The sequence below is a fragment of the Mustela nigripes genome, chromosome 14 (assembly GCF_022355385.1).
Source record: "Mustela nigripes isolate SB6536 chromosome 14, MUSNIG.SB6536, whole genome shotgun sequence".
In the NCBI taxonomy this organism is placed as follows: Eukaryota; Metazoa; Chordata; class Mammalia; order Carnivora; family Mustelidae; genus Mustela; species Mustela nigripes.
The window spans coordinates 27,189,897-27,215,764 of NC_081570.1; the positions used below are offsets into that span (position 1 = coordinate 27,189,897).

The 25,868-nt window shown below is 36.3% G+C and overlaps 1 protein-coding gene across 3 annotated transcripts in view; it reads left to right on the forward strand.

The window, feature by feature from the left end:
* Window positions 1–25,868, forward strand: part of LOC132002197 (protein argonaute-3) — a 125,850-nt gene that overhangs the window by 61,439 nt on the left and 38,543 nt on the right. For all 3 annotated transcript variants that reach the window (XM_059377247.1, XM_059377248.1, XM_059377249.1), the window contains exon 6: window positions 22,087–22,221. In XM_059377247.1, the coding sequence (XP_059233230.1) occupies window positions 22,087–22,221 (135 nt within the window). The remainder of the gene's footprint in view (window positions 1–22,086; window positions 22,222–25,868) is intronic.

The following is a 25,868-nucleotide window of genomic DNA, read 5'->3' on the forward strand; positions in this document are numbered from 1 at the left end:
TATCAGAACTGGTAAGGATAGCTAAAAACAATGCTAAGAGAGAATTTAAAACTTTAAATGCCTGTCAGAAAAGAAGAAAAGCATCAAGGACCTAAGTATTCATCTCAACAAGTTATAAAAATAGAAAATAAATACAAAGCAAATAGAAGGAAATAAGAGTTAAAAACAGAAATTAATGAAATAGAAAACAAATTTATTTTGTAGGTAGGAAGACTTGAAAAGTTTTTAAGAAGGATAGTGACATGATCATATTTGTTTTCCAGAAAGAGACCTCTGGCAACAGTATGGAGAATAGATAGAGGAGAAAAAACTAATCTCAGAAGCCAGTTAGGAGGCTTTTTCAATCACTAGTTCAGGTAAGAGATGGTGATGGTCTAATGTGGGATGGAGAGAAAGGAACCATATTATAAGCAATAAGCTGAAAAAATAGATTTAAGAGCCATGTCCAGAAAAAAACTTTGGGTATAGTTACTGGCACATGGAACTAAGTGGAAATGAACAGACCAGAGGATTTACTAGGTTTTTGAAAGAATTGCTTTTGGAAATAAACTTATAACCCTGGTATATTTGTCAGGTTCAACCAGGGAAACAGAACCTGTAGATCTAGAGAGAGATTTGGCTTACGTAGTTGCAGGGCCTCGTGAGGCAAGTCTGAAATCCATAGAATAGGCTGTCAGGAAGGGCAGACTGGGACTAGTGGGCATGGGCTGAAGCTGCTGTTCACAGGTGGAAGTTCTCCTCTGTCTCTCTTGGGGAAACACCAGCCCTGCTGTAAGGCCCTGCTGTTCAGCCCTGCTGAATGAGGCCCACCCACATTATCCAGGATAATCTCCTTTACTTAGTCAACTGATTATGGATTGTAATTACATCTATTACTTATGCTATAATACCTAGATTAGTGTTTGAATAGCTGACAACTAGTTGATGCATTTGAAAAACAAAAATATACCTGACCTGCAAAGTTACTCAATCTTTGAAACAATCTTCATGTTCCCAACCCTTCAGGCTCAGTGACTGTGCTATATTATAAACTAGCTTCCAAGAAGGACATACTCACCAACCTATAATCGGAATAATGATTCATTCATACCAGGTGTGAATGGTAGTGCTGTCAGTTGAATTGGGAGATAGATGTGCTGTTGCTGATTAGTTGGCAGTACATACCGTATATAAATAAATCAAATGTTAATATGTCCATAGCTTGAAAATCCTCTGGGACATATGGATAAAGATTATAATAGGTAGTTGGAAATGCAGATAAGAAAATCTGTAGTGGTGGGAGCTAGAAGTAAAAGTATGGGAACTCCTCAGTATATAAATTTATATTTGAAACTATAGAAATGGAAAAACTTCTTTAGGAATAGTATTTAAAATAGGAATGAGGAGGATAAAGCCATTGGGAATCCTAGCATTTAAGGAAGGAAGAAGGACCAGTGAGCAGATAACAATTATCACAGGCAGTATGAGAGCTAAATAATGGTGTCAGGGAACCCAAGGGAGGAAACATTCATAGAGTAGATAATTTCACAGTCAAGCAGTGGGAACTTTTCCAGTAAAATCAAGAATAAAGGAAGGATATCAAGGCGATGATATTTTAGTTATTTTGTGTTTGCTAACCTCTATTCTTCTTACAGGTTTCAGTCTACATGTTACTTCTTTGAGAAGCAGCATTTGACACCCTCTCCCTCCCCATATCCAGCCATCCCCCAAGTATGAATTAGGTATTTCTTTTCTGTATTCCCATAGCACAGTGTACTCCCCCTGTAATATAGCATGTGTTCCTCAGCATTATAAGTGTTTATTGTTCTTTGTCTCCTGTTAGAATGAAAGCTCCACAAAGCTAGGGACTGTCCATCTTAATCACCAGTGTACATACCCTCCATGCTTAGCACAGTTCTTGGTCATATTAAGCAAAGAATGAATAGATAAAATCAAGAACCTCTAAATTATCCTGGAAAGGTATTATTTTTTTTTTTTAAGATTTTATTTATTTATTTGACAGACAGAAATCACAAGTAGAGAGGCAGGCAGAGAGAGAGGAGGAAGCAGGCTCCCCGCCGAGCAGAGAGCCCGATGCGGGGCTCGATCCCACGACCCTGGGATCATGACCTGAGCCGAAGGCAGAGGCTTTAACCCACTGAGCCACCCAGGCGCCCCTATCCTGGAAAGTTAAAAGAATATTTGGACAAGTAAGTGATACAATGAGATCAAGAGTTTGAATTGAAAAGAAGGTACACATAAATAAGATTTTTGAGAGGTCTCTAAGATAAAACTTGATTGAAAGACAAAAGAGAAAATCTAAATGAATGAAATTGAGAAGACTCGATTTGGTAAGATGTCAGTTTTCCCCAAATTAATCTGTAAATGCAGTTTCAAATAAAATCTCAGGGACACCTGGGTGGCTCAGGGGGTTAAGCCTCTGCCTTTGGCTCATGCCATGATCTCAGGGTCCTGGGATCAAGCCCTTCATTGGGCTCTCTGCTCAGCATGGAGCCTGCTCCACATCCCCCTCCCCAACCCCCCACCTGCCTCTGCCTACTTGTGATCTCTGTTTGTCAAATAAATAAATAAAATCCCAGCAGGGCATATCATGAAACTTAATCAGTAAATATTAAGGTTTATATGGAAAAATAAGTGTCTAAGAAAAGCCAATATAATTTTAAATAAGAGTAAAGAAGGAGGAATTGCTCTCTTTATTTTAAAACTATAACAATTAGTATTCCACAGTGCTTTAAGTGCAGGGACAGACAGATCAGTGAGGCAGAATACAGAGACCAGAAATAAGCCATATGTATGCATGGAAACCTTGTAAAATGTCTGGCAGCATTTCATATCATTAAAGAAAGAGAATATTTAATAAATGGTGTTTAGGTGGCGCCTGGGTGGCTCAGTGGGTTGGGCCGCTGCCTTCAGCTCTGGTCATGATCTCAAGAGTCCTGGGATCGAGCCGGGCACTCTGCTCAGCAGGGAGCCTGCTTCCTCCTTTCTCTCTGCCTGCTTGTGATCTCTCTCTGTCAAATAAATAAATAAAATCTTTTAAAAAAATTAAAAAATAATAAATGGTGTTTATACAGTTAACTACATGAGAAAAATAAATTACAACCATTCCACATCACATCCAAAATCTATTTCTAGGTGTATTTTAATCCTAAATGCGTAATGCAAAACTTAGAAATGCTTTCTTTCGAAATTCTTTTAGAAGAAAATAAGAGAATTACCTCTAATGTTGTATAAAATATAAAATGTATAAATCAGAAGATAATAGTGATAAGCTTGGCTACATCAAAATTTAAAACTTGTGTTATAAAGGTAATCATAAACAGTTAAAATGCTAGGAGAATATTTATAGTACATACAACCAAGAGTTTTACAAAATATAAGGACAGATCAATAGTAAAACAGGTAGTTCAGAAAAGAGGAGACCCAAATGATCAATAAACACATGAAAATCAGATTCTCAAAAAAAAAGAAAAGAGGGGCGCCTGGGTGGCTCAGTGGGTTAAAGCCTCTGCCTTCGGCTCAGGTCATGATCCCAGGGTCCTGGGATCGAGCCCCACATGGGCTCTCTGCTTGGAGGGGAGCCTGCTTCCTCCTCTCTCTGCCTGTCTCTCTGCCTACTTGTAATCTCTGTCTGTCAAATAAATAAAATCTTTAAAAAGAAAAGAAAAGAAATCAGATTCTCAAATTCATTAGTGATTAGCAAATGAAATAAATAAATTTTCATTTCAAACCCAGCAGGTTTATAAAAATTAAAGTCTTTTTTTTTTTTTTTTTTAATATTTATTTGAGACAGAGATGATGAGAGAACATGAGCAGGAAGGATGAAGAGAAGCAGACTCCCCGCTTAGCAGGGGCTCGATCCCTGGATGTTGGGATCGTGACCTGAGCTGAAGGCAGATGCTTTACCAGTTGAGCCATTCAGATACCCCAAAATTAGTCTTAAATCAAATGTTAGTGAGGATACAAAGTTAAAGGAACTCACACACTATCTGTAGTAATATCATTTGGCATAGCTACTTTGGAGAGCAGTTTTCAGTATCTAGAAAGGATGAAGTAAAGATTAAATGACACATATCTTAAAACCCATAATAATATACGATAGAGATAATCTGGCATATGTGCTTGAGGCATTATTTGTTAATAGCAGAAAACTGGAAGCAGCCTAATTCCTTATCAGTGTTTCCTTGGGAGGCATTCTGAATACATAAATTGTTATAAAATATTGTGGTATACTCTATGACAGTTAAATGAGTGAACCAGATCTACACGTATCAGCACAGATTATCATCAAAAACAATGTTGAGGTGGTAGCAGATACTGAAAGGATAGGTTATCATTTTTGTAAATTTAAAACAGAACAAATATATATACTGAGCGCATACAGGTGCAGTACAATTATCAAAACATAGTGAGACAAATGGACACCAATTTCAGAATAATGGTTCCCTTTAGGAAGAAAGAAGGAAGAGGAATGGAATAGATTGGTTGGCATAGAATAGATGGACCTAAGGGCTGTATGTTTCAAGAAAAATGTGGGAGTATGTTTATTTTCTTGAAATACTATGTATTTACTATCAGAAGATAGATAGCATTTTCAAAAAAGATCTGTGGTATATTAATGAAATGAAAATACAGCTTAAAAGTTGAAATGGGTGGGACGCCTGGGTGGCTCAGTGGGTTAAGCCGCTGCCTTCGGCTTGGGCCATGATCTCGGGATCGAGTCCCGCATCGGGCTCTCTGCTCAGCGGGAAGCCTGCTTCCCTCTCTCTCTCTGCCTGCCTTTCTATCTACCTGTGATCTCTCTCTGTCGAATAAATAAATAAAATCTTTAAAAAAAAAAAGTTGAAATAGGTTTGCTTTTTTGTTGTTGTCTTTAAGATTGTATTTATATATTAGAGCAGAGCACGAGAGAGAGCATAAGCAGGGGCATGGGGAGGAGGAGCTGACTCCCAACCCAGCAGGAAGCCCAATGTGAGGCTCAATCCCAGCACCCTAGGATCATGACCTGAGCCAAAGGCAGACGCTTAACTGACTGAGCCACCTAGGCACTGTGCCTAGGGTTTTTTAATTGTTTTTTAATTACTTTTTAATTGCCAATAAAATGTAGTTGCTGCTATGAAAAATAAGGAGTGAAAATATGGCACTGACCACCTGACTTGCTTGTGTTTCCTTTTTTTTTGTTTTTGTGTGATTTGATCTGTGATTGATACCAAGCATCCCTTGTGCTTAGTATATTGCACTGAACAAAATAGCCCTCGTTGAACTTGAAATCTACTGGAAAAGACTAGTATTGATCAATACAAATATTATGAAGGAGAAGTGCTGAGTACAATGGGAGCATATAACATGGATCCATTCTAGTCTCAGGATTTGAGGAACATGTTCCGAGGAAGTGACAGATTCCCTCTAGGGGAAATTGGTAGTAGAATGCAATAGTGAAGGATGCCTGGGTAGCTCAGCTGGTTAAGCAACTGCCTTCGGCTCAGGTGGTGATCCCGGAGTCCGAGGATCAAGTCCCACATCGGGCTTCCTTCTCAGCAGGGAGTTTACGTCTCCCTCTGACCTTCTCCCCTTCCATGCTCTCTCTGTGTCTCTGTTGAATAAATAAATAAAATCATTTAAAAAAAAAAAAAAAAAGAATGGCAGAGTGAAGAGTACTCCTAAGTGAGAGAGCAGTTTAATTCTGATTATGTGACGTAATCTTATCTTCAAAATGATTGTTTTTTTGTGGTATTTAATACTCTCCCAACTATGTAATTGGACTTAACTTTAATTTTACCAATCTAAGACTCAAAAATATTTTTTCTTTGCATTTCATCATCTCTGAAATTGGGAGATGTCTTACAGTTGATGGTTTGTCACAGTTTAATTGGCAGGTTTCTTTTTTAGGATACATGAAATACTGATTTACCTTCCCATCACTGGTGTCTTAGAGTCAATGAAATGTGGAATATATATATATATATATTTTTTAAAGGTTTTATTTATTTATTTGACAGAGATCACAAGTAGGCAGAGAGGCATGGAGAGGGAAGCAGGCTCCCTGCTGAGCAGAGGGAGCTTGGCTCGATCCCAGGACCCTGAGATCATGACCCGAGCCAAAGGCAGCAGCTTAACCCACTGAGCCACCCAGGCACCCCGTGGAATATATTTTTAATTTAGCCTGGATTTAAGCCAAACTCAGTTGGAACTTCCATTTTATTACATTTTTAAAACCATCACAGTGAATGTGTGGTATTTATTCGTAGTAGTTCACTTAAGATACTTTTATTTACCACTCATTATATACCAGATAGAATGCTAAGCATTTTACATTAATTATCTCATATAAACTCTACCACAGTTGTATGAGTTAAGTTTAGAGAGAAAAAAATCTCTATAAACTTTCTCTCTCTAAATTGACTTTCTCTTTCTAAAGGTCAAGGTAGTTTGACCTTTAGAGGTCAAGACCTTTAAAGGTCAAAGTAGTTTGACCTAAAGGTAGTTTTTATTTAATATTTATGTTAAATCTGTATATTTGTGAAAAGTTTAGAAATAACAGAAGTAAAAGCAATGAATTACCAAAGTAATAATTAATAAAAGTTTATTGTACACACACCAAAAACAGTTTGCAAACTGGTAGCTTTCAAGCCAAAATATGGAATGAGTCTCAGGAACATACTGTTATAAAGCAGTTTATATAGAGAGAAGCAGTAAATGTTTATTCTTTAGTGATTGGTTATAAAATTAGAATTTTCTTAAATGATAGGGATTTGTTCAGTAGTTATCTAATATCAAACTTGGGAAACAGTTCTTTTGGGGGGAGTTTTGTCTGGTTTTTTTCCAGTTTAAGTTTTGCTTATTTTCAGAGGCATGAGCAAGAAATGACCCAGGTCAAGTTAGTCTTGCAAGATAAGCTATATTAAGCTTTGTTTGTATGGCTAAACTGGTTTTGTCTGCTCAGGGAATTTTCAAGGCTGGTGTCCATTTGCTTTTGATTTTAACAATGTAGTATAACCTAGTAAACCTGTATTAGAATAAAACCTTAGCTTTATATTTAAGGCTCAAGGTCACTTAGTTTACTTTTAAATGGTAGAGGTTAACTTCTGACTCCAAAGTTATGTCCTTAATATTCACAGCTCTATACTACATCCCTTAAGAAGCAAAATTCCTAGCAGACAGATCTCAAACTGGGCACATCTGAATTGAGAAATATTATGTTATTTTTATTTACTTACTGTGCTTTTTATTAAGAATAGCCTTCTGTAAAACATTCACTGTTTTGCTCCTGGAATAAAATGGAATATATAAATTATTGTAGAATTTAGTAATTGTAATTTATTCTGCTTCAGAGTCAAAAGTTCACCCAGAATATGCTCCCTTTGCAAGAAAACATATTTCTAGTAAATATTACAGTATTAGTGTTGCTTGCATCATATATTTGTCTTGAGTTTGGGTATAAGATCTCTAGGACTAAGAAATAATTTATATTATTCAAATTAGTCCTTACTCAAATTAGCAATAGATCAAAGCAGAACATTTCTTGAGGGTGTAATGAGAGTCTGATTTCAGGCAGCAGAACAGGAACTTTATCAACATATGGTCTAGCCAGGCAAAGTAAATATATCTGTGTTGGGCTTACCCAGACTATTCTCATATTACAAAAGCAGAATAATGGCAGCAGAAATCTTGGTGACAGTCTTCATCCAATCTGTTTCTTGATTCACAGTGTTTCAGCTCATTGAGTATGCCATTCATATTTGGTACACAGCTGTCCTCTTAGAATCTCATATCACTATCCCTCTGGAGAACTTTATCTTTTTCCTTTATAGATCTTCTGTTTCCTATATCCTTTTTCTCTCTGCCCCTCCTTCCTTTTTTTATTGTTAAGAAGTTTCATGAGAAAAGGACAGACAAGACCAGAGGGTCATAGGGGAGGGGGAAAATTGAAACAAGGCAAAACCAGAGGGGGAGATAAACCATAAGAGACTTTCAATCTCAGGAAACAAACTGAGGGTTACTAGAGGGGAGAAGGGTGGGAGGGATGATGGCCCATTTAGGTATGTATCCGTTGTCTTTTTGTTTCATTTATTTTGCTTTACCTTCTAGAAATTTCCTCAGCTTCATCTTTTAACCCTTTACTCACTTTTTTCATTTCTGCTATTATGTTCTTTTCTAGCTGCTGTTTTTTATTTCCTGAATGATGATGTACCGTAGTCTTCTTGTTTCACAGTGCAGTATTCTCTCTTAGTTCACTGAGAATTATTTATTTTGGACTTTTCTTTTTTCTACACATGTTTATGCTTCTCCCAGACTCCTTTTGTTTTGATCTCTGTCTTCCATGTTGGAGGCTTTCTTCAGGTATACACTGTCCTTGATTATCTACACGTTTCATTGGGAGTCTGAAACACTGACTAGATGCTCTGAATGCATCAGTGGGGCCTGTTGACTTTGAGCTTCATCATAGGGTGATTTCACTGTGCTGTTGTTAGGGGACCTGCATTTGTATCCTCAAGTCTCTGCTTGGCTGGTCAAGTTACTCAAAGATAAGGGTCTTCTGAGCTTCTGCCTCAAGGATAACAGTCTCACTGTCTACATTCTAGAAACCAAATTGGACATTCTGGTTGGGAGAAGGTCTGCATTCAGCATTTAATGTTTATAGTCATTTTATCCCTTGTTTTTGGTACAGTCGTGTGCCCACTACTGTGCCTGCCATGCTCCCTCCAAAGAGTGTTTCCTTTATTTTTTCCAGAGAATAAACCTCCAGATTTATGCAAGGATGACAAAGGAGCAGTTGTTCGGCAATGTGGAGTTAGGGGATCCTAGGACTCCCCCTGCTTCTCAAATAGCTTTCCTCTTTATTTTTTGCACCTTCCCATTCTGTCATGAGTTCAGAGGTACTTAGTGCCTCCACTTCTCATATCTTTTGAAGATTTTGTCTTTCTTTGGTTCTTATATTTCCCAACATAGCACCTCAGGATTTCATTTTCTTGGATCTGTTACGTCAGTTACAACCTGTCCACCCGCTTTTCGTCTTCTAAAATATTAATGGACTTCCTATTTTCTGTTCTCCTAAGATTATCTGTCTTTCACAAAGTTCCTCACCATGGTTATAGCAGAGTTTGGGGATTGCGGAAGGAATGAAATGAGCTGCTTGTTGGTAATCTGTTATCTTAACCCAGAATCTGTTCTTAAAGGGCAGAGGCTTTGTCTGGGTCATCTCTAAATTTCAACCCATAAGGGAGTCCATACAGTACAGTAGATACTTAATAAATGTTTACATGAATGATTAAGTCTTGTTTAACATCTATAAAACGGTTGATAGCAAGTTTGTGATGAAAGCCTAGCTTCTTGCCACATGGATCTTTGTATAGATTTGGTTAAGTGTCCTAACAATATTGTGGGTGTCTTTCTCTGGAGCAATTAATCCATGATAGAGCAGTTAGAAGCTATAATGACTTTGAGGCCTAGCACTGAAAGTTACATTCTGTCATTTTCATAATATCCTGTTAGTTACACAGATAGTTATACTTAGTGTAGGAAAGACTTACACAAAGGCGTGAATCCCACAAGCCAAAACTTACTGGGGACGTGTTGAAGGCTGGTTATCACACAAAGTTTCTATCTAAAGTTAAAGAACAAATCAGAGGCACCTGGGTGGCTCAGTCGGTTAAGCAGCTATCTTTGGCTCAGGTCATGATCCTGGAGCCTGGGATTGAGTCCAGCATCAGGCTCCCTGCTCAGCGGAGAGTCTGCTTCTCTCTCTCCCTCTGCTGCTCCTCCTGCTTATGCTCGCTCACTTGCTGTCTCTGTCAGATAAATAAATCCTTAAAAAAAAAAAATCAAATTAAGTAGAAGGTAAGAAATAATAAAGATCATCAGAGCAAAAATTAGTTAAATAGAAAATAGTACAGAAAATGCATGAAGCCCCTTGGTTCTTTTGATAAAATTAATAAAATCCTAGCAAGACTAATGAAGAAAAATAGAAAAAAAAGATTATTGGCATGAGGAATGAAAGCAAGGGTATCACTGAAGATCCTTCAGAATTGAAAGGTTAATAAGGAAATTTTATGAACTTTATACCATTAATTTGATAACTTAAACAGAACTTTATAGAAATTGATTTGGAAGAGTAATCTGAATAGCTCTTTATTAAGTTCATTATTCCTTGAAAATTCCAGTGACTTAACTGTTGGATTTTATCTAACATTCAAAGAAAAATAGTACCAATATTTCACAAATTCAGAAAATAGAGGAGGAAAGACTTTCCAACTCATTTTATGAGGCTAGTGTACCTGTGATACAGACACTTGACAAAAACAATATAATCCTCTCAATAGAAAAATAATTTGACACATTTTTAACATTCTCCTGATAAAAATTTGCAGTGAACTAGCAATAAAAGGAAACTTCAACTTGATAAAAGCATGTAGAAAAACATAATGGGCATCAATATAAAAGGTAAAAATGTTTAATGCTTTTGCTCTTAAGATAAAAAACAAGGCAAGGATACTTGGTTTTCACTGCTTGATTCAACATTGTGCTAGAGGTCCAAACTAATGCAGTAAGGCTAGAAGAATAAAGACATAATATTGTAAAGGAAGAAATAAAACTGCCCCTGTTTGCAGGAGACATAATTCCTTATGTAAAAAATCCTAATGAATCTATCCCAAAAAAACTCTACTGGAATTAATAGATGAATTTAGCAAGGACACAGGATACTAATAGCATGTACAAAAATCAGGGTAAGCAGTATAATAAGAAATAATACCAGCATTCACCACTTAGAAAAATAAAAATGCCATTTATAATAATACCAAAAACTGTAACATTTAGGAATAGATCTAAAGAAAGATGTGTAAGGCTTCTATACTGAAAGCTACAGAGCTTTCCTGAGAAAGACAAGGAAGATATAAATAAAGATAACCATGTTCTTAGACCAGAACACTCAAATTGTTAAGATGTCCATTCTTCCAAGGCACCTGGGTGGCTCAGTGGGTTAAGCGTCTGCCTTCCGCTCAGGTCATGATCTCAGGGTTCTGGGATCGAGCCCCGTGTTGGACTCTGCTCAGTGGGGAGCCTGCTTCCCCATCTCTCTCTGCCTGCCTCTCTGCCTACTTGTGATCTCCTCTCTCTGTCAAATAAATAAATAAATAAAATCTTAAAAAAAAAAATGTCCATTCTTCCATGAGGATCCTGGGTGGGTCAGTCAGTTGAGCGTCCAACTCTTGGTTTCCACTGGGGTCATGGTCTCTGGGTCCTGGGATCAAGCCCTGCCTGGGACTTTGCACTCCACTGGGAGTCTGCTTGGGAATTTCTCTCCCCCTCCCCCTTTCCCTGCTCACACACTAGTGTTTTCTCTCCCCCCCCCTCCCTTTTTCCCTCCTTAGAACAGATGAATAAATCTTTTTTTTTTTAAGTTTCCATTCTCCCCAAATTGATCTGTAGACTCAACACAGCCCCTATGATAATTTCATCAGATTTCTTTTTAAATATGAGTTGATACTCTGAGTGTTCATAAGATTTATATGGAAATACAGAGAACCTAGAAGAGCCAAAAACATTTTGAAGAAGCACAAATGGGAAGATTTATTACTACTTGGTTTTAAAGATATGCTATAAAGCTATAGTAATCAAAACTGTGATGTTGGAGTAAAGGTAGCCATTTAAATCAGGTTACAATAATTCGATATTACTCGATATATAGTAATAACTACAGATACTTGATCTTTTTTTTCCTGAGATACTTGATCTTAGATCATCACAGGCTGAGAAGCAATTAGAATAGATAAAGAAGTAGGCCCACTCATGTGGTTGCTTGATTTTTTTTTTTTTAAGATTTTATTTATTTATTTGACAGAGATCACAAGTAGGCAGACAGGCAGGCAGAGAGAGAGAGGAGGAAGCAGGCTCCCTGCTGAGCAGAGAGCCCGATGCGATGCAGGGCCTGATCCCAGGACTCTGGGATCATGACCTGAGCCGAAGACAGAGGCTTTAACCGACTGAGCCACCCAGGCACCCTGGTTGATTGATATTTGACAGAGGGGACAATATAATTCATTGAAGATAGGATAGTCTTAGTAAATGATATAAGAACAACTGGATATGGGTATAAAAATGTAAACATAACCCCTACTTGATACCATACTCAAGAATTAATTCTAGATATATCACAGGCCAAAACATAAAGCTAAAACTGGGAAATTTCTAAGAAAATAGGAAAAATATTCATGTCCTTGGAGTGAAAGAGTTCTTGATGTACTGGAAACCCCCTTTAAGTGTTCTTCAGAAGACTTAAGCAACTACTGGGAGAAAACATTTACGAAACATATATCTAAACAAAAGATTTATGTCTAGAATATGTGAAAAACTTATACCAGACAATTTTAAAAAGTGGTCAAAGGCAGACACTTCACAAAAGGTGTATGTGAATGGCAGATAAACACTTGAGAAGATGCCAAAAATCTTTGCTCATCTGAAAAATGCAAATAACCCCGACGAGCTATCACTTCACACCCAGTACATTGGCTAAATTAAGAAGACTGGCAATACTAATGTTGGCAAAGATGTGGAACAACTGGAAATGGTAGGAGTGTAAATTGTATAACCACTTGGAAAAATAATTTGGCGTAGTCTTTTCAAATTAAACATGTCCTTGGCTTATGACCCACCAGTTTTATTCCTAGGCCTTTCCCCAAAACAAATGAAAAAAGTCATACAAAGATATGTGTATGTATTTTTGTTTGTTCATAATAACTAGAAACTGGTAACAACCCAAATATATAAAAACAAGAATGGAGAAACAAATTGTGATCTGTGCATATAATGAAATACTACCCAGCGGGGCGCCTGGGTGGCTCAGTTGTTAAGCATCTGCCTTGATCTCAGGTCATGATCCCAGGGTCCTGTGATCAAGCCCTGCATCAGGCTCCCTGTTCAGCGGGAAGCCTGCTTCTCTCTCTCCCACTCCCCCTGCTTGTGTTCCCTCTTTCACTGTGTCTTCTATAAATAGGTAAGATCTTTAAAAAAAAAAAAAAAGAAAAGAAAAGAAAAGAAGGGGCGCCTGTGTGGCTCAGTGGGTTAAAGCCTCTGCCTTCGGCTCAGATCATGATCCCCGGGGTCCTGGGATTGAGCCCCACATCGGGCTTTCTGATTGGCAGGGAGTCTGCTTCCCCCTTTCCCTCTGCCTGCCTCTCTGCGTACTTGTGATCTCTGTCAAATAAATAAATAAAATCTTAAAAAAAAAAAAATAGAAAAGAAATACTATCCAGCAATTAGAACTAACTACTGGAGCACCTGGTTGACAAGTCAGTTAAGCATCTGACTCTTGATCTCAGGGTAGTGAGATCAAGCCCCACATTGGGCTCCACCCTGGGCATGGAAGGTACTTTTTAAAAAGAGAACTAGAGGCACCTGGGTGGCTCAGTGGGTTAAGCTTCTGCCTTTGGCTCAGGTCATGATCTCAGGGTCCTGGGAATGAGCCCCGCATTGGGCGCTCTGCTCAGCAGGGTCCCCCCCCTCTGCCTGTCTCTCTGCCTTCTTGTGATCTGTCAAATAAATAAAATTTTTTAAAAAGAGAACTACTAATTTATATGGTAGTTTGAATCTCAGCTAATTAAAATGGGCAAAAGAAGCCAAACTCAAAATGGTATACACAGTGTAATTCCATTTATGTAAAATCCTGGATCCAGTTAATCTATTATGAAAGGAATCTGATGTATCTTTACCTGAGGCAAATGTGGAAGGAACTGACTACATAGAGGCAAGAAGGTACTTTCTGGGATGATGGGAAGGATCATTCTTGATTGTGGTAATAATAGCATAAATGTATACATTGGTCAAAATCATTTGAACTTTACACATAAAGCTCATTTTATTGTATTTAAGACTGAAAATCCTTTTTAAAAAGTAAGGTATCCCTACCTAACCCACCAGAAAGGCTAAAATTTATGCCTGGCAGTAACACCAGTTAGAATTTAGCACAAAAATGATATATACTGCTTATGAGAGGGTCAGTTGTTAAAACTACTTTGGAAGAGTTTGGCGTTATCTAGGAAAATTAAAGATACATATCCTTCATGAGTCAGCAATTTTACTTTTAGGTGGAGCCTTTTCCACTAAAGAAATTTTTATGTGTATGTGCATCAAAAAAGACCAACTATAGGAATGTTCGTAACATTCTAGTAACAAAAAGAAAGTACCAACACAGATGTCTATATGTTATAGTAGTAAATTATGTAGTTTACTTCTATCTATCTATCTAATTCTTTAGAGTGGGGGAGAGGGATAGAATCCTAAGTCGACTCCATTTACAGCACAGAGCCTGAGCTAAGGCTCAGTCTCAACAACCCTGAGATCATGACCTGAGCTGAAATCCAGAGTTGGGCACGCAACTGAGCCACCCAGGCACCCCAATAAACTTTATTTCTTTAACACAGTATTAGAGAAGTGAAAATGAAGAAACTTTACATTATAGATGAGCTAGAGACAGTCCTTAACAACAGCCTCAAAAGATTACATGCTTTGTATTTCTAGTTACATAAAGTTTAAGAACTAGGAAAACTAAAACTATTTAGGAATCTGTATTTAAGTTGTAAATTTAAAGAAGAAGTGATTACCATAAAAGCCAAGACTTTGGTTACTTTGAAGGAGAAGGGAAGTTAGGATTGAGAAGGGGTTAGGGAAGAGGTTTCTAAGATACAGGCAATATTTAGTTGTTGATCCAGTTTTGGTTTTCTAGGTATTTACTGTATAATAATTTAAGTGACACACATATGTTTTATATACTTTACTAAATATGTGGTATTTTACATTAAAAATAGAAAAAAATCTTTATCAATATCTCCTGAGTACTATATTAATAATATTTTGCTAAGTGATAATAGGAAATGCAAGGATGTTTAACATGGCATCCTAAGTGCTCACTAATTATACCATAAAAGGCATTGTGTAATGAGTAGTCTTAAGTTCTGTTCTCATACTTTCAGAGCCATAGGAGTAAGCCTATAAAATTGAGGCAGAGAACATCCATACCATGTAACCTCTCAGGAGGTAGGAGGTGTACATAAAAAAAAATTGTGATTATGTTTGTACCAGCCCCCATGTTCATTTCTGCTCTATTTTAGACTGTTCATTTGCCCTTGGTCTCATTTGGTAGTCTAGTTATTTTAAATATGGCAGATATCTGTTACTTTCTTCTTCATATCTGTTATTTTCTGCCATGTCTTTTGAAATAGTAAAACACAAATTTAAGAATTCTAATCTCTTCTTCATGGAACACTCTCCCGTAAAACCTCTTCAGGAAGTTAGTTTACATCACGAAATGACTTTGCCTGGAATTAAGACCAGTTGATCAGTGAACAAATGACATGAGTAGACAGTTCTCTGTTGAGCTGCTGTCATGTTCTGAGTACAAGTTGTTACTTTGCATTGAATCTCTACCTTAATGTTATGAGTAGTAGGTATTCTTCCAATTTTACAGATGAACAAATAGAAATTCAGAGAAATAATTAGTGTTACACCTAGAATCAAAATCTATTTTATTTTAAAGCCTGTCCTTTTTTTTTATTATTCTAACACTGCTACCCATGAAAAGAAGAAAATTAACTTTGTTAAAAAACAAACATGCAACAAACAATAAGAAATTAAAGGATGTATTTCCAACAACAAAAATTCTATCATTTATTAATCTGTTAAAAGATACATGACAGTTAATAGAGTGTATTATAAAACCTTAATGAAATTTAAATTTAAATTTAAATTTTCTGAGATCTGTGTTGATAAATCAAAAGTCTATCCCACCGGTATTCTATACATAGTCTCTTTTTATGAATTTTTTTTCCTTAGTTGTAGATTATGCATATTTAGTACTGGCAGTCTAAGTAGTAGATAATACCTCCTTTTCCACCAAAGCCCTCTCAGTAATACCTGTATTTTATTTCTCAATTTTATTTATCTGAATTCTAACACCTGCCTAATCAATTTTAATTATATGCATATACTACAAATTTACCCATTCTACTAACCGATATTTTGGTGGTTTCCCTTCTTTTTACTATTAAAAACAATCGTAAATAAGCATTCTTACTCTTCTGTCCTTTTGCAAATAGGGAATCTAGAGTGTATTTCAATATAGTGGAACTGCTGGACTAAAAATTAAGCATCATATGTTCAAATTTATTATATGTTACTCTTTGCTCTTCTAACTGATTGTATCACTTTATATCCCTTAAGAGCTTTCATTCTTCCATTGGCTTGTTGTCAGTTTGTGTTCTAGGTCTTCAAAATCTTTGCCTATCTTGAATGGTGTAAAATGATAGGTCAGCATTGTTATGTGTATTTCATTAACTACACATAAGGTAATTCATGAAAACTTAGACATTTTGACATTTAGATTTCTCTTTTATGAAATGCCAGCTGATGTCATTTGCCACTTTTATTGTTTTCTCTTGATTGTAGGAACTCATTACATATTCTCAAAACTATTTGTTAAAGATACAACACATGTCCTCTACCAATCTATAGCCTGGGGTTTGATTGTCTTTTGTTTTTGTTTTGCTTTGTTTGTGGGTTTCTTTCCTACAGTTTTCTTTCGTTTGTTTTCTTACAGTTTTTCATAGTTAATGTATTTTAAGAAATTCTTATTCTTTCAGTTGTTTGTAATTTTTGTATCTTGTTTAAGAAATTCTTCCTTAGCTCTAACATCATAAAGATATTCTATATTTTCTTCTAAATGTTTATTTTTCTTTTCATAGTTAGTTCTCTGAATAGGAATTTATATATGGTATGAGGTAGGCATTCAAGTCTGATCTGATGCTGTGAATCTGTCCTCACTGTCTCTTGACTTCAATAGGATTATAACAAATCTTGATGATTTGTAGGTAGGACAGACCTTAGTCTTAAAAATTGTCTTGATTGGGACGCCTGGGTGGCTCAGTTGGTTAAGCAGCTGCCTTCGGCTCAGGTCATGATCCCAGTGTCCTGGGATCGAGTCCCACATCGGGCTCCTTGCTCGGCAGGGAGCCTGCTTCTCCCTCTACCTCTGCCTGCCATTCTGTCTGCCTGTGCTCGCTCTCTCTCCCTCTCTCTGACAAATAAATAAAATCTAAAAAAAAAAAAAAAATTGATTATTCTTGTTTTGCTGCTTTTTCATGTTAATTTTAGGATTTTTCTCCTTAATTTCCAGAGGTTAAGGGGGTTTATATCCTGTCAGTATTTTGATTGAAATTGCTTTCAATTTGCAGATTAACTTGGGAATAATTTACATGAATAGGGTATATTGCTCCATTTTTAAAATCTTCTGTAATATCTTCCGTTAGTAAAGATACCTATTACTTCTTCCCCAAAAAGATACCTATTACTTCTCTAGGTCTTATACGTATTTTATTTGAATTTCATCCCAAGTCCTACTGTTTTTTTGTTTTAATTTTAACTTGTATTTTTTTGAATTACATTTTAAGCTGATTGCCAATATATACAAGAATGTAACTTATTTTCATATAGTGATCTTTTTTTAAAAAATATATTTTATTTATTTATTTGACAGACAGAAATCACAAGCAGGCAGAGGGGCAGGCAGAGAGAGAGGAGGAAGCAGGCTCCTTGCCTAGCAGAGAGCCCGACATGGGGTTTGATCCCAGACCCTGACTGAGATCATGACCTGAGCCGAAGGCAGAGGCTTTAATCCACTGAGCCACCCAGGCACCCCTCATATAGTGATCTTAAGTCTAGCAACCTTGCTGACCTCTCATTAATTCTCTGATTTGTCTTTAGATTTTATTGGGTTTTCTGTGTAGATAGTCATATTGTCAAGAATAATTTTTCCCTTCCTAGTCTTTTTACCTTTTATTTCCTAACTTGCATTACTGCACTAGCTAGAACTCCCTAATAAATGAAGTTGAATTTACCATAGTTTTGTTTTGTTTTTAAGATTTTATTTATTTGTCAGAGATAGAGCACGCACAAGCAGAGGGAGGGGTAGGCTCCCTGCTCAGCAGGGAGCCAGATGCAAGGCTCAATCCCAGGACCCCGATCATAACCTGAGCTGAAGGCAGAGGCTTTAACCCACTGAGCCAACCAGGCACCCCTTATAGATTTTTGATAGATAACTTTTCTCTTTTCCAGTCCTGATACAGTGTAAGTATTAGGTATGGCATTGAATTTTATTTAATGCTTTTTTAGTACCATCATTTATAGAAATGGTTGTATGCTTACTTCCTTTAATACATTAATGGGGTTTGTTTTGTTAATAGATTTTTTAAACTGTTAAACATAAACATTTATTTTCAATTAAACTAGCTTATTTTTGAGAGGGCAAGAAGGAATAGTGCATAAATGTATAGGTTTATAAAATGTTAAGGATTCAGCAGAAAGAAGCTGATCTTTGCTAATTGAAATTCACTCCTAATTCAGCTGTACTCACTGATTTCAACCCATCTTTTAGAACTTTTTTTCTTTTTTTTTTTTTTTAAAGATTTTATTTATTTATTTGACAGAGAGAGATCACAAGTAGACGGAGAGAGAGGCAGGCAGAGAGAGAGAGAGGGAAGCAGGCTCCCTGCTGAGCAGAGAGCCCGATGCGGGACTCGATCCCAGGACCCTGAGATCATGACCTGAGCCGAAGGCAGCGGCTTAACCCACTGAACCACCCAGGCGCCCTAGAACTTTTTTTCTTAACTAACTTTAATTTTCATCTGAAATGCCCACATTTCTATAGAGAAGATAATAAGCAGTAAAATGATAAGCACAGTGGTATAAACAGTAGGGGAAAATAATTGAAGAATGTTAAAAAAGATAATGTTTGTTTAGTTGCAGTTCAGTGATGTAAGACACGTGAGTTGTGAACACACTAGTATTATAGCAGTTTAGTGAAGAAAATTTACCTGAAGGATTAAAGGAAAGGCAAATAAGCATGTTACTTACCATATTTTTATTTTCCTTTACCTATATACTTCTTTTTTTTAAGATTATATTTATTTATTTGACAGAGAGAGGCAGTGAGAGAGAGAACACAGCAGGGGGAGTGGGAGAAAGAGAAAGCAGGCGTCCTGCTAAGCAGGGAGCCCAGTGTGAGGCTCGATCCCAGGACCTTGGGATCATGATCTGAGCCAAAGGCAGATGCTTAACAACTGAGCCACCCAGGCACCCCTACCTATTTACTTCTTTAAAAATTAACCCAGAAGCAGTATGTGCTTATTTGATAGGTATCCTGTCAGCTTTTTTTTAATACATGAAAATATTCTCACATTTTTAATAGAATAATATAATGTATACATTTTTCTAAAAGATGTATTTATTTGAAAGAGAGAGAGTGAGCCTGCAGTGGGGAGAGATAGAGGGAGAAAGAAGCTCAAGCAGACTCCTCTGCTGAGCATGGAACCAATGTGGGGCTTGATCTCACATCACCGGGGTCACAACCTGAGCCAAAAGCCAGAGTTGGATACTTAACTGACTGTGCCTCCCAGGTGCCCCTAATGTATACATTTTTGAAACCACTATGGATTTGAATATGATATCTAGAATGCAAATACAGTCTATGGCTCCTGGCTGGGTCAGTTGGAAGAGCATGTAGCTTTTGATCCCAGGATGTTGAGTTAGAGCCCCACTTTGGGTGTAGAGATTACTTGAATAAAACTTAAAAAATAAAAAATAGAATGCTAATATAATCTTATCAGTCTCTTTTTTTTTAATTAGTTAGAAATTTCTAAAGTTTATCTGGATAGAAGTTTAGCAATGAATACTGTTTTCTCTTAAATCTTACCTATAGAAGTACTCAAGGATGTGTACATATACAGACACACACACAGGCAAATAAAATATATATAAGGGCATCCATTGGAAAACTTTTGCAATCTTAAGAACCAATTTAATGATCCATCATTAGGGACATGAAATACATTCATGTAATGAGTTATCCTGTAAGTGTGAAAAAAAATGATGTGGTTTCATACCATAAATTTATCTGCAAGATCTATATGAGAAAAAAATAATAAAAGCCCAGAATAGTGTTCCTAGTATTTTACCATTTGTGTTCTTTTTTATTAAGAGGAATAATGCACCAATACTGTGGAATAATATGAGGCCATTAAAAAACGTACTGACATGGAAAGATTTCTAAGATATACTGTATATTTAAAAAATAATAAAGTGAGTCATGGAACATTTATTATCTGATTTCATGTCAAAAGAAAGTTGCATGGGGTCATCTGGGTGGCTCAGTCACAGAGCATGCAACTCTTGATCTCAGGGTCATGAGTTCAAGCCTCAGGTTGGGTAGAGCGCTTAATTTAAAAAGAAAAAAAATTCATGTACATTGTTATCTTTGCCTATCAAAAAAACCAGGATATGTACATAACTACTAATAATGGTTCTTTTTTTATTATTTTTAATATTTTTAATTTATTTATTTGACACAGAGAGATCACAAGTAGGCAGAGAGAGAGGGGAAAGCAGGCTCCCTGCAGAGCAGAGAGCCCGATGTGGGCCTCGATCCCAGGACCCTGGGATCATGACCTGAGCTAAAGGCTGATGCCTAACCGACTGAGCCACCCAGGCACCCCCTAATAATGGTTATTTCTTTTTCTTTTTCTTTTTTTTTTTTTAAGATTTCGTTTATTTATTTGACAGATTGAGATCACAGGTAGGCAGAGAGGCAGGCAGAGAGAGAGAAAGGGAAGCAGACTCCCTGCTGAGGAGAGAGCCTGATGCGGGGCTCCATCCAAAGACTCTGATATCATGACCTGGGCCAAAGGCAGAGGTTTTAACCTACTGAGCCACTCAGGCGCCCCAATAATGGTTATTTCTTAAAGATACGTGGAGAGGGGAAAGTTGAGTTGGGAGGAAATCTTTATTCTGTATATCTGCATTTTTTATGAGGAGACATCATTCATATAGTCTGGAGTAAAGGAAAAAGTACTATATGCTCACTATAATAATGAAGATACAAAATTAAAAAGAAAATAACATGCATAATAGCTTTACCTCCCACATTTATCCTGAGGTAACTACTGTTAAAGCCTTGATAAACATCCTCCCAGAGGTGAAGGACATTTTATGGAGGACATTTAATCCTTAAACCAAGGAGAGGGAAAGAAAGAGCACCACATTAAATGTTTATACTTAGCAGCAAAAGACTTTTTTTTTGTTTTTTTTTTAAGCAGAAATATAATGTGATAGTGTGTAGCTTCTTGTCTGTTTTGGTTTTGATTTTCACTGTATCCCCAATACCTTTATGGCACATAATGGCCCCCAGTTAAGTATGTGTTTAAGAAATGAGCGATGGGGATGCCTGGGTGGCACCATTGGTTGAGCAGCTGCCTTTGGCTCAGGTCATGATCCCAGTGTCCTGGGATCGAGTCCCACATCAGGCTTCTTGCTCAGTGGGGAGCCTGCCCCTCCCTCTGCCTCTGCCTGTGGACTCTATCTGCCTGAGCTCACTCTCTCGCTCTCTTTCTCTAACAAATAAATAAAATCTTAAAAAGAAAGAAAGAAAGAAAGAAAGAAATGAATGATGGTGTTCTACTAACCATTGGTGAAGCTCTTCCAGTTCTGAAGCCCAAGATTAATAAATTGTGGTGGTTGACTATTAGAGAACCAGACAGCTAGATGACATTGGGCAGATACTCTTTATTTATTACTTCCTGTAGTTCAGATTAGGACCAACAACATGTAATACCACTGTCTTCTCACATCTGTACAAGACAGGGAAAGCTTTCACTAGAATAGATTAAGCCAGGGTGGCATAGGAAGCTTTAAGAAGCAATATCTAACTTTTTCATCTTAAGGGCTCTGGCGTTTGTCCCCTTACAAGGCCTTATCTCATACCCAGAACACTTCTCTGGGTATATGTAGCAGAGAATGGTATTATTCACTTACCCATGAAGAAAGCTAGATTATAAAAACTGTAGGACTTGGCTTTTCTTGTGTCTTCCAGTCAGACAGCCATTAAATTGAAACTGCTCAATTCAGTAGTGCTTCTTTATATATATAAGTATGCATAAAGAATAATTATAATTCTATAATTAGTTAATTATCATGGAAACTGAATGCAATTTTCTGAATTTTCTTATGGAAACATTAACTCATACTATTTTTTGTTTTTCTTTTTAGTTTCTGCCACTGCCTTCTACAAAGCACAACCTGTAATTCAGTTCATGTGTGAAGTTCTTGACATTCATAATATTGATGAGCAGCCAAGACCTCTGACTGATTCTCATCGGGTAAAATTCACCAAAGAGATAAAAGGTGAAATAATTAGCATTTGGAACAACTTAACAATAAAATGCATGAATGTAACAAACTTTTATTGAAAAAATATTTTTTAAAGTCTATCCATGTAACATCATCTGTGAAAATATAGATTATAAAATGTTACATTAAATTCATTGCCATTACATCTTAGTGTTTGAATGAAAGAAGTGCCAAGTAATGAAGTTAATATTGATACCAGCTAATTTTTCATTAATACTTTCTGTTAGTAGCCAAAGGTATAAGAAGAATATCTCATGGGAAAATGTTTCTATAATACTGTTAAAAGTTACTCCAAAAACATTGTTTTATCAGAGCTGGGGTCATTGTTTTAACATATTCTAAAATAGTGACTTCCTTATTTTTCTGAAACGATTGAATATTTTATTCCTTTGAAACTTTATGGATACAGGGCTAGCCTGTTTCATGTGTTATTTTGGAGTTGGAACTTCGTTGTTTTATGTACATTATATAGTTGTTCATTGACGTTGCCTATATTAAATAGTAGCTAAGATCTGTACAGTGGTGTTGCATCCTATGTATATTTTACTAACATAAATTCGTCTCTACATAGTCTTCTAGAGAGAAAAAGAAAAATACTTTAATAGTGTTCTAAAATTTGTATTGTGTTTATTTCATCTTTATATAAATGTACATTTCTATATACACTTAAATACACATTTACCATTTCATATGTAAACCCATAAATACTGTACTTTATCAGTAATTTAAGGAATTTTTCAAGAGTAATTTTGATTGTATAAAATTCTTGTCTTGTTCAAAGTTAGAACCTGTTGCTCAAGTAAGATGTGACTCCACTGTATTTAGTTCTTTATTTAGGCATGAAGAAGAATTAGATATTCTCTAATTAGAATTAATAGTATAAATTCTGTTTATAAAAATGTCAAATCTTAAATAGTCAGAAATAGTTATTTTTTTATTTAAGATTTTAACTGTTGCAAATAATTTTCAGCTTCTGGTTTGAATGAAACATTGAAGTTTGTTCACTGAACATCTTTCAGTTCCCCGAATGAGTTAGAATAGCTCAATGCATCCTGCTTGCTCCAATAATCATTCATTCAATACCTAGGAGAGAGATAGTCATTGTTAATGAAACATTTAAAAGGAAAATCCTTCCTGCTTTGAAAATGAGCATCCATTTATCTAAAGTTACTTAAATGCCAAAATAATAAAGTGTTATATATAGTGTATTGCAACCATACCATTGTCCTTTCATAATCTGTGTTAACTGCACAGTTAGCATTGTCAAGAGGTTAGTGCATTACCCACCATTAATGTGTGATCATCAAAATGCCATGGTTTCCAGTGGAGTTGCTGCTTAGTTACCACCTCTGATATCATGAAGTCACTTACATTATTTTGCGGTAACTATGCAATCAACTCATATCACCACTCTATCACAGAAAATACAAGATGTACAGAACAAGGATGCAACTGCTGCCCGAAGAGCATGGACTCGATCTTAACTTCAACTGCTCAGGGGCCCAAAGAAATGACTGAAAAAATGACTAGAAAGCATTATAAAGTTGATGTTATAGTGAAGGTAAAGCCAAGTTTATAGGTTAAATATTTGATTTATTAAAGCCAAAATTTTTTTGGTTGGATGGAGGGCTTTGGGAGGGACTGGGCAGAGAATTATCTAGTCCATTTTTTTAAATTTTTGCTAACCCCTGGGTTGGGTCAAATCCTTAGGCACCTAAGACCCTAGATTTGGGGTAGAAAATTCTGAGTTGGATCTAACTGGCCAACTGATTATTTTTTTTTCCCCTCCATTCAAAGTCCAAAAGACTTTGTTGACTTTTTGGGGGGTTTTTGTTGTTGTTTTTTAAAAGAGAGTTCTTTAACATACATCATATAACCCTACCATGGAAATTCAAGAGAATCAGAGTTATGTATTCTGTGCTATATATTTGGGCTTAATTTTTAGCCAGCATAAAGAATTTGATGATAACTGTTAAATAATGATACAAAGTGTGCTATAATGAATAGATTTCCTTAGCATTTATTTGGTTCTAGTTGAACTTTTATCTAAATATTTAACAGTAACTTCAGGGTGTTCCTTTGTACAATTATTCATCATGGTTAAACAAATATTGGGACAAGTGTATGGCAGAAGTACCATATGTTTATAAAAGAACCAATTTATTTTTGGTAAAACCTTTCTTAGTAGGCTATTAGAATCTTAAAATAACTTCTGTAATTCAGGGGAAAACTAGTAGAAAATAGCTAAGTGGTGTAGATAACAGAAAAAATTTTCTAAAACATAGTATTTCAGAACATAATATTTTTTACATGCTGCTTCATGTTGTTGCTTCATATTGCTTCCTTCACATTTCCTTCTTACGAGACCTTCTTTAGATAATATTTTCTAGTCTTCTTTATAATATAAAGGCATAGTATATGCTCTAATCTGAAATTTTAGTTTTATAAAGGTAATTACCAATAAAAACTACTTACCACTGATTGAGTTAGGAGTACTTCTCAAGAAAAATCCATACCAATTTGGTACAATGACACTATGTCCATTTAACATCTTAATTTGTGCTGATACATTAGAAGAAAATATTACTATGAGTGAACTTTGTGTTTGGTACTGCAGTTAATAATTAGATAGGAAAATAAATAACACTGTTGCAGGATTTCTCAGCCTGGCCAGTATTGATATTTTGGGCTGGATAATTCTTTGTTGTGGTCTGGAGTGGAGGTCATCCTGTCCCATGCATTGTAGGATATTTAGCATCCCTGGATCCAAAAATCCCTAAATCTAGCATCCATTAGATGCCAGTAACACACCCCATTCCTAATAATTAAAACTATCTTCAGACATTACCAGAGGTTCCCTGGAGGGCAAAATTGCATGTGGTTGAGAACCACTGCACAATAGGAACCACAAATGTAACAGGGAAATAATACAAAAGTAATACCATCAATACTATCAGGAAACTAAAAGTTGTCTTTCATCTACCCCTTTCTAGATTTTCTGCCTTAGGAATCTAGGCTATAGTAATAGAGTTGCTATAAGTGGTGGCCACAGTTTGTTAACTCTTCTGTAGGTAGCTCCAAGATGGCACTCAAATACCATAGCACCAGCCGCATGTAGCTATTTAAGTTAATTAAATTAAAATAAATGTTCACTTTCTTAGTTACACTACCCACATTTAATGTGCCAGACGTAGAACATCCCATCATCTCAGAAAGTTCTATTGGACAGCACTGCTTAAGAAAATTAATCCCAGAGAATTTCACCAGTGGCTTAAAAAAACCATTGCTTCACTTCCTAAAGAAGGCCTGGGATCTTCAAACTCCTGTGGTCCATAGATGAACTAACTGCAAGGATCCAGGAACATCTAAAATCATAAGCTAAATTATGTGTTTATGCAATTTTCTGAGAGTTTATTGCTTTCATCAGATTCTCAAAGGGGTCAGTGATAAGAAGATAGGGTGCTCTAAATTATTTTGGTTGCATTTAATTTCTGATAAGTCAATATCAGCTGTGTCACTCTCGTACACTTCAGATAAATTGTCACTCTCCTTCTGTTAAAGGGACCTGGAATTTTTTTTCTTCCTACTTTAAAAATCTTTGAAGGACTTCCTTCTTGAGATCCATGAAGTTCTAATCTTCA